Source organism: Hevea brasiliensis, chromosome 13 (assembly GCF_030052815.1).
Source record: "Hevea brasiliensis isolate MT/VB/25A 57/8 chromosome 13, ASM3005281v1, whole genome shotgun sequence".
NCBI lineage: Eukaryota > Viridiplantae > Streptophyta > Magnoliopsida > Malpighiales > Euphorbiaceae > Hevea > Hevea brasiliensis.
Genome location: NC_079505.1, coordinates 79,573,136 through 79,582,855, shown reverse-complemented (window position 1 = coordinate 79,582,855; position 9,720 = coordinate 79,573,136). Strand labels below are relative to the sequence as shown.

The following is a 9,720-nucleotide window of genomic DNA, read 5'->3' as shown; positions in this document are numbered from 1 at the left end:
ATATGTCCATCCACTCATAGGCTGGCACGTTACTGCTGCTCCTGCTTTTGCACTGCTTGAGAATGCTATCTTTGAAAAAACAAAAAAAGAAAACTCTGGGTTCATATCTATGATTAAAAAAAAAAAATCCTTTGGGTTCACAATGTTCGCAATAATCATAATGTCAAGACAAGACTTATTATGCTCGCAAAACTCAGATTTAATAATAAAATATTATTAAAAGGGACGATTATAAATTTTAAAATAAAAAATTTGACATAAATTTTAAAAGAATTAGAAATTATAAAATAAATATAAAAAAAATTTTAATTTATTAATTTTGGTGCAATTCTTCTAGATTCAAATGGATTATTCTTGACAGGTATGTCAAGCTTTCAAAATGTTCTTATTCCCAAAATTGCAGAAGTTATTGGGCTAAGGGGAGTTTTATTGTGGTTAAAAATTTCAACTATGAAGAATGTGGATATTGAGATAGACTATAGAGAAGATGTTATTGTTATCCATTCCATTGAGGAAGATTTTTTTGAGTTTGGTCAAGTTGCATAAGACTGTAAGAATTTACTTTTGCAAGAATTTACTTTTACAAGAATCTAGTTAGACTTTGTTTTGAATTCAGTGACAAGTTAATTTAGTAGTTCATTTATCAGCAATTATAACTATTTTACATGCTAGTCCCGCTATTTGGTCTAAGCTTTCAAACTTCCTATGTAATAATTTACTTTTTGATGTTGGTCTGGAACTGTTTACTTAACACTTTGAGTTCTAGGTTTGGGTGTGTTGAGAAGACCTACTGATTTTGGGTTTAATTTATACCTACTATGTTAAGTTTTCCTTAATTTTTATTAATAAATTGATTATTTTCCAAAAAAAAAAAAAGAAAGAAAAAGGAAAAGATGCCTAGCTTGACTCTTCATTTGTAAGACTACATCCACCACTAATAATATATCACCCATCAAGAAAATAAATGGTTATATAAATACCGAATTCAGTTTGAAATGGAAAGTTTTAATATTGCAATAAAATTGTGGTCCAAGTTGGACCTTAATTTTTTTTTTTTCTATAAAAAGATAGTTATATAAGTCTACTAATTTGGGTGTGGAATATGGCCGGAATAAATATTAACAGTGAGCAAGTTATGCAATGTGTTAGGTGTAGTGCTGCAATTTGTAGCGGTTGAGTGATTGTATTTAAAAAAAAAAATTATTTGTAATTATATATATATATATATATATTTTATAATAAATTGTTTGCGCAGTTGATAAACCCAAAATTTCAGGTGGAGCTGTTTAATGAAAAAGATAATTTTACAGTGTGGGATGTTTTCATGTAATAAAGATTAATCAAATCATTGAATGAAAAATAATCGACGACTATTAATATGATGACCAGGAGGAGTTTTAATAAAAGACAACGAGATGAAAGCTTGAAGGTGTTGGTAAAGTAAAGAATAAATCGCATAATAATTATATAAAAATATTCGATGAAATAAGGATTTATAATTAAAGAAAAAATTAAATTATTTTTAAATATATATCGCTAATTTAATATGGTAATCAAATAGTAAAAAATATTTTTATATATAAATTATTTTTTAAAATAAATAAGACTTAAAATTATAATTAATAATTTTTTCTCTTATAAATAAATTTCGATAAAACCGATAAATGCTTGCTATAATTGAAAAAATCTGTATTAAAAAAGATAATAAAATTCCAAGCAATTATTTACTTTGAACACACGTTCACATTTTTCATTTATTTTTTCAAATTTTAATTTTTAAAATCAAACTTCATTCAAATGGAAAATTTATTTATTTTTATTCAGGAAATCACGACAAAGAATTTATAGAATATGTATATAAAATTGAAGTAAAAAAAAAAAGAAGAGAGAAATTGATAAAAAAAGGAAAGAAATGGTCTTAATCAGACTAATCATAAAAGAAGAAGAAACAAGAGAGAACAGCACAGCAGCAAAAGAGAGCGGTAGCAGCAAAGGATGGAAAGATACCACAAGAAAGGGAAGGTCGCGAAGAAGAGATGGTTTGAGTCACCCACTGCCAAAGTTGGATAAGACAGTGCTCCCTACATTATTCATTCGACACGTGTCCACACAAAAAGTTGATTGCTTATAATATTAACGTTAACGTTGACGTCCACCAGACATTTGAAAGCAACATATGCAGACTTCACATGGAAACCAATTTAAAAAAAATTGATACTTCATTTTAAATGATAAAAGAAATTTCCTGCAAAAGAAATTAAACCATTAAATTTCTCACGATATTAAATTTTATTAATATAAAATTATTAATTACAATTAAATATTTAAATTCCTCAATAAGAAAGAATCAATATTTATAATTCATTTTAAACTGTCAAAAAATTTATTAAAATTATAAAAAATAAAAATAAAAATAAAAACTCATTAATGAGAGACAAGACCCATTGTAATGGAAAAGTAAAACATATCCATTCTTAACAAACACATATCTAAAGAAAATAAAGGATAAAAAATTATGAAGAAATATCCAGAACTATAAGAGTTTTTAGAGAGAATACAGTTACTCCCTCTTAAAAAAACCAAAATAATATAAAAGAAAAAAATCTTTTTTTTCTTTTAATTATATTAAATTAATATATAATATTTTCTTCACTAATAGTGTATATTGATTAAACAGTACTCCAGTAAGCGATTTGAAAACACTCAAAAATTAAGAATCGGTTTTCTTTATTTTATTTTATTGATTTTATATGTTTATTTTGTATTTATAAATGTATTTTGAATTTAAGTAATCTTAATTATAATTAATATAATTGTAATATATCTTAAACTTTATATTTAATTAAAAAGTTAAAAATTAACGGTATATATCTGAATCTTATGATTATCTAAAAAGTTATATTTTAAATTTTCTGTCTTTATTGAATGTATGGATTTATCTTTTTATTTACTTTTTAACACCTAGAATATTATATTAAAATTAATAAAAAAGAGTTACGTGCATAATTTAAAAATTTTATATTTAATCGATGAATAATTTTTTATCGTCTGTTTTCTACTCATTCATATATGTGTTATTTTTATTTTTAACATAATTAGTTTTGACTGAAATTCAAATTCAATACTTTATAATTTTGATAATAATTCAAAATTAATGACTTTAAACTTATTAGTGGAGTAAATATCACAAGTGCTTACTCAATTTTATGAATATTTTTATAAAAATCACTAAACTTTAATCTCTTTTATAAAACTTATTAAATTTTAATTTGATTTCATAAAAGTTATCTTGATTGAAAATTAAAAGTTTTCCATTTAATCTGCTGACCTATCAACTTTTTTATAAATAAAATTATTTTATTTTATTAATTTATAAGATATATAAAAAGCATATAGCTATTTTTCTCGTCGTCAAACTCTTTTCTTTTCTTCTCTTCGCCATCAATATTACTAATTAGATATTTTTATTTGTAAAATAGTCGATAGATTAACAGGTTCACTTCAAAATCTTTAATTTTTGATTAAAGTAATTTTTATAAAATTAAATTAAAAATTAAATAAATTTCATAAAAAAAATTAAAATTAAGTTACTTTTACAAGTAATTATGCGCAGTGTTTTTTAATAACTCAAAAAGTGATGCCCAGAGGTAGTGTAATTAAGTATTTTCCATTATTTGCACAATGCATAGAAGAAAGAGAGATTAACAAAATGTCAGGTAGCTGCAGAGACTTTGTGGATAAAACAGTGAAAACCTTGGATTTTTTTTTTTTTAACTGAGCAAAAGGCCATAGAAAGGGACAGTTAGTTAGATACAGAAACAGTAGTATATGCATAAAATATAATCATATATTAAATTTAATACATATCCCACTGCCAGGTTCCCATAATTTCCTTCTTTTTATCTCTTTATCTCTTTGAAGAGTACCCTTAAAAACCCTTGGCTCTTGAAAAGTTTTCTCTCTCTTAACCCAGACTAAAAAAAGCAGCTTGGGTGAGAGGAATTGCGTGTGCTAGCTTCTTCAGTTTGTTTTAGAAGAAAGAGAGAACATGGGGAGAGGAAGAGTGGAGTTGAAGAGAATAGAGAACAAAATTAACAGGCAGGTCACGTTTGGTAAGAGGAGAAATGGATTGCTTAAGAAAGCTTATGAACTCTCAGTTCTCTGTGATGCTGAGGTTGCTCTCATCATCTTCTCCAATCGTGGCAAGCTCTATGAGTTCTGTAGCACTTCCAAGTATACCTACACCATCTCTCTTTCTCTCTCTCTCTCTCTCTCTCTCTCCCTCACACACATACACACACACACTCCGACACACATTTAACATAGACATATTTATTATGAGTATATATATATAGTACGTCTGATGGTGTTATATTTATGTGCAAGATCTGTGCTTTTTAAGAACCCAATTCTTGTTTTGACCTACTTCTAGGCTTTCAGACGATTTCATGTTCATAAACATATCCTTTTCTTTATCTTCAATCAAGTGGTTCTGCTTCTGATTTGTTGGATTCTGTCTGGTTTTGATGATTTAGCATAGCATTTGAAGAGAAAGTGGCGATCTGTACTTGAGATCTATACATATTTCTTTTCTTTTCTTCTGTATTTCTTTGGTCCTATTTAATTGATTTCCAGATTTGTGTATTAAGTACAACATTTAATTGCAATCTAATTGTCGTGTTTTCAGTGATATAGGTCATCTTTTTAACCTATGGATAACATCTTTCTGGGTCCTCGCTTTTGATGTTTATTATCTTTCTTTGATTTCTCTCTCGTTTTTTCTTTTATTTTTTTTTACCATTTTGGTTGAATCTGAGTTCATATTGATTAATGGTATCTCACTTGTCCTGCGTAGTAAATCCTATCATGTGAACCATTAAGATCTTAATTAATTATTACTTTCCTAAGCTACAACTCTACAAGCGAGCCTAAATGGTTCATCACTGTTGAGATTTAGTGCAGGCGATGTGATGTTATGCAGTGTAAGACTGCTGGACTTTGTTGTGCCGCAACAAAAGAGGGTTTAATATATATATATATATATATATATATATATATATATATATATTTATCAAAACCTTCAAAGTTGCTTCAAAATAATTTGGAAGACATTTTCTTGAAAAAGATCAAGAAGAAGAAGAGATATATCTCTTTTTGTTTCTTCATTCTTTCTTCTTTTAGCAGAATATTCTTAATTTGAGAGCTGCATGTCTTCAGCTAAAGCTATATCTGACAGAAACCCTAATATAGTACAACAAAAAACTGAAATAGCATACCAAGACAAAAACTTCATTTCACATGTTTGGGCTAGCAACCTACAGCTTTCTCATTAATCTATATATCTCAGACAAATTTTATTATAAGAATTAAACATCTGTATCTGTTTCATTGCTGTATGATCACTATCACAGTGTCTTCCTTTGTGAGCTTTCATATACTTATAGCTCAGCCAAGATTTCATGCTTCCATTGTTTTCTTTTTCTTTGGGTTTCCCCCTTTCTATATGCCATTTTTATTCCAGTTTGGATATTAATACATTTATTTTACTGTAGAAATTATAAATAGGAGAGAGATTAGGATTTAAACTCTTAATCTTCTATGCTATGAGACAAACATTTGATTATGAGCTACAAAGAGTTATTTTGTCTACTAATATTGTTTTCATATATATATATATATATATATATATATATATATATATGTATATAGTCCTGCACGTAGATTTCATGTTAGGGTCAATTTTCCTCCTATCATCATGTGTTGGCAACAGTTGCCACGCAAATACATTTTTTTTCTTAAATGCATGAAGACTTGTGTCCAATAATTTGCCTATAACTAGAATGCTTGTTTATTTATTTATTTATTTTTTTATAGGCAGCATGCTTGTCTAATTACCCTTCAAGTATAATCACTTCGTTTGATACATACATGATTATGAGAATAATAAAGCATGTACTAGTTTGAGTGACTAAAATTGTCGAAGAGGGCACTTGGATCTCTTCTCAGGTCCACCTAAAGCCCTGTACGTCTCTGGAGGTACTTTTGAACCTTCAAATGAAAATCAAGTGGCTTAATCTTAGTGCGATGAGTATTGTGAAATCTCCTAGTATGGCTCTTAGCATTCAAAATTGCTTTCATATCTGATGGTGCCTTCTGTTTCTTCGGTTCCCTTTGGTGGCTCTCCAGTATTATTAACTTTTCAAAGGAGAGAAGGGATGTCTAAGTTCATTGATAACAATGAGGGTTGGCATTTTCAATGGTGAATAATCTTAGAAGAGATAGATGAATAGATTTGAATTTGAGACCTTCCCACTCCGTATACTTTAAAGGTATAGAAAAACAATCAGACTGCTCTTGATTGGCGGGTGCAAGTCCTTATTGATTGGAGGGGAATGAGAAATTTCGTTTAATGTACCATCGAACTGCATTGATTAGATCCCAACTCTAAATTCATTTTTCCTGTGTTTACACAAAACCTTATTAATACATCACTGTCACTTGACAAAGCAAAACTCAAGGAACTTCATAGAGAAATACATTACGGAACAAAATATTATACAGCTTATATAATCAAACATATTTTGAAAACACACTTCATTCACCTTTTGGTTTGGAATATAATATTGGACACATTTATTTGAATAATAAGTTTTTTTTTTCATGATTCTTTTATTATCTGTCAGCATGATGAGAACACTTGAAAGGTACCAGAAGTGCAGTTATGGTGGACTGGAAGCCAGCCAACCAGGCTACGAGACACAGGTGTATATATATACACACACATCTAGGCAATTCTACTTAATTTTATTTTGATATTATTGAATCAAAACTTTTTATATTTGTCTTTTGACTTTAATTACACCTCCCATTAATGCATGTTCAATTACTATATATAATATGAGCTTGTTGTGTAGAGCAACTACCAGGAGTATCTGAAGCTTAAAGCTAGAGTTGAGGTCTTACAGCGATCTCAGAGGTGATTATTATATACCTTTTGCCACACATATACTCTAATATTTTATTTGATTAAACCTTTTTTTGTTCTTTTTTCAATAACTAAATCAGATGACTGGCTAATTAATGATCACGAACGTTAATATATGCAGGAACCTGCTTGGGGAAGATTTGGGTCCTCTAAATACCAAGGAGCTTGAGCAGCTTGAGCTTCAGTTGGAAACATCCCTCAAGCAAATCAGGTTAACAATGGTAAGTATAATAGGTTATCCTAGGGCTGAGCACGATTTGATTCAATTCGGAGATTTGAAAATCTTTAGAACAATGTAAAGAGATTATGATTTCATTGAAATTAAAAGGAAAAAAAAAAGAAATTTGTAAACACTGTAATTCAATATATAAAGTGATTAAGTAGATTATAATTTAAATGCAATTTAATATACAAGAAAATGTAATTATTAATATATCACTCTTTTCTATTAGGAAAATAAATCAAACTGGAGTTTCTGTTGATTTCTTAGTTATTATAAAATATAAGGATCTTAGGACTCGAGATTTTATCAATTATATTAAAAAACTATATAATATTTCTAAAAAATTAATGTATATACAAGTTATTTTATTTTTTTTCTTATTTTCTGTTCCTTTTGCTTTTCAGACTCAATTCATGCTTGATCAACTTGCTGATCTTCAAAACAAGGTACTCATTCCTCCATTTATATGTTTTTAATTTTGATCGATAAGCTTTAAAATTAGGGTATTTTGCAAAAAAAAAAAAGTCTCCGAAATTAGGTAAAATTCACAAATTTATTTCAATTATTTCCCTTACATCAACCACCAAACGTAGCCTTGACTCTCTTGGCCCCTTGCCTCCAATATTCTCCTCTGAAAAACCCAGTCAGTTGTAGTTTGTGATTTGGGTTCTGCAATGTCAAACAATTTTCATTTGAGATTTTAAATTTTATGTTTGATTGACACACAAAGAGAGATAATTTGTGAATTTAGAATTTTGTTAGCTTTCTATATTCTTTGAAAACATTGTTTCAAAAATTTATGTTTGATCGAAATTCTGGAATTTATAAATTTTACTTAACCTCAGGGACATTTTTATAAAATGACCTTAAATTATAACAAGTTCTTGATATGTTCTGCATTCTTGTTATGTAGGAACGTTTGCTGATTGAAACCAACAAAGCCTTGAAAAGGAAGGTATGTAGGGGGCTATCTGGTTTCACAAGCTAGCGTATATCATATATTCTGAATTCATCTAGAATTTATTAATAATCATTGAGTTTAGTAATTTTGAATTCATTACTTATGAAGTTAATTCCAATCAAAGTCAATTAATGAAAAAAAAAAAAAAAAAATTCCTCCACCCTTCTGGCCTAATTCGCTTTATAAACAAGCAATTGCTCAGAAAGAAGCTTTCTCAATTGTTTATTTGATTATCCGCAAATTCTCAGTTTCACTAAGTTTTGGGCATTGAAAATTTTAAGTCTTCAACAACTTTTCATTTGCTGATGACTGATTAATACCTGCACTTTGATCAGTTGGAAGAAGGTAGTGGGCAAGTTCCCCTTCGACTAGCATGGGAAGGTGGAGGACATACGATTCCATATAGCCGCCTACCAGCTCATTCAGATGGGTTCTTCCAGCCCAAGGGAGGAAATTCCACTCTGCAAATTGGGTACTTAATTAATTTTAACAACCTTCAAAATCTACCTTTTTTGGTACAATTGACTCTAGATCAGCCTCAGATTTAATATCTTACAATTTTGAAAACGACTTCAGTACCATTGAATTAAAACTCATAATCTTCAAAATTTATTCTGTATTTCAATTTTTGCTAATGACCCAGTATTAATCAATACTCATATTGCATTTTTCATTGGTTACAGATACAATCCTGAGGGTGCAGATGAGGATAATGTTTCCCAGACACATGATCTCAATGGATTCATTCCTGGGTTTATGCTTTGACTTGGGTAATTAATTCACATATATGTAAGATCATAATATTTCCATGACTATTTGGAAAAACCATCATAAGATCTTTTATTTCTGGTTGTGATCTGTGCATTATGTAACTTGTAATCATCATTATTGAAGACAATAATTAAGTAAATGGTAATTTGTAATGTGCCATAACATTAAAGACAAATGCCGTATTTATATATGTGATGCATCATGGCTTGTATTTTCCTAAAATCATATTGAACAAAAATTCTTTACTAATGTGCTAGAAGGCTCTTTTTCCCCCTTTTAAAGGCAATAAGTTTATATATATATATATATATATAACCTAGGAAAGCCAATGGTGTCTGGTAGAAAGATAGTTGAGATTTTGAAACTACCATTTCGCTTGAGAGAGTGTAAGGAGGTAAAGTAAGTTTTTTTTTTTTTTATTTTTTTTATTTTTTAGTAAGGTAAGGTAAAATAATAAAAGATAAGGTAAGATAAATGATGATTTATTAACCTTATATTGTTTGGATTAAGTATATGGATGTAAGGGTTAGTAATAACTTATATTTAATTTATAAAAACTTTTTAAACACTCCAATTTCATGGGTTAGAAATTGAGAATTTCAGAGATTTTAAAAACCTCAAAAACCTTACTTTTCATAAAATTTCCCTTCCAAATAAGTTCATATATCTTAATTACATTAAAATACCTTATCTTACTTCCAAAAACTTGCTTCCGTCCAAGGGTTCCATGTTTAAATGTTTAATATTGGGTTGATTGCATTTTCATATGATTTAGACAAA

The 9,720-nt window shown here is 28.5% G+C and overlaps 1 protein-coding gene across 1 annotated transcript; it reads left to right on the top strand.

The window, feature by feature from the left end:
- The first annotated feature begins 3,854 nt into the window (after positions 1-3,854).
- Positions 3,855-9,162, top strand: LOC110660762 (agamous-like MADS-box protein MADS2). The gene is made up of 8 exons (XM_021819183.2): positions 3,855-4,233; positions 6,684-6,762; positions 6,915-6,976; positions 7,107-7,206; positions 7,613-7,654; positions 8,122-8,163; positions 8,505-8,641; positions 8,853-9,162. The coding sequence occupies exons 1-8, from the start codon at positions 4,049-4,051 to the stop codon at positions 8,932-8,934; spliced, it is 729 nt and encodes a 242-aa protein (XP_021674875.2). The 5' UTR covers positions 3,855-4,048; the 3' UTR covers positions 8,935-9,162.
- The last annotated feature ends 558 nt before the right edge of the window (positions 9,163-9,720 follow it).

Excerpts from the sequence above, each read along its gene's own strand:
- LOC110660762 (XM_021819183.2), top strand. The coding sequence starts at position 4,049 with ATGGGGAGAGGAAGAGTGGAGTTGAAGAGAATAGAGAACAAAATTAAC. Across the intron at positions 4,234-6,683 it reads GAGTTCTGTAGCACTTCCAA|CATGATGAGAACACTTGAAA; the intron begins GTATACCTACAC and ends ATTATCTGTCAG. Across the intron at positions 6,763-6,914 it reads AACCAGGCTACGAGACACAG|AGCAACTACCAGGAGTATCT; the intron begins GTGTATATATAT and ends CTTGTTGTGTAG.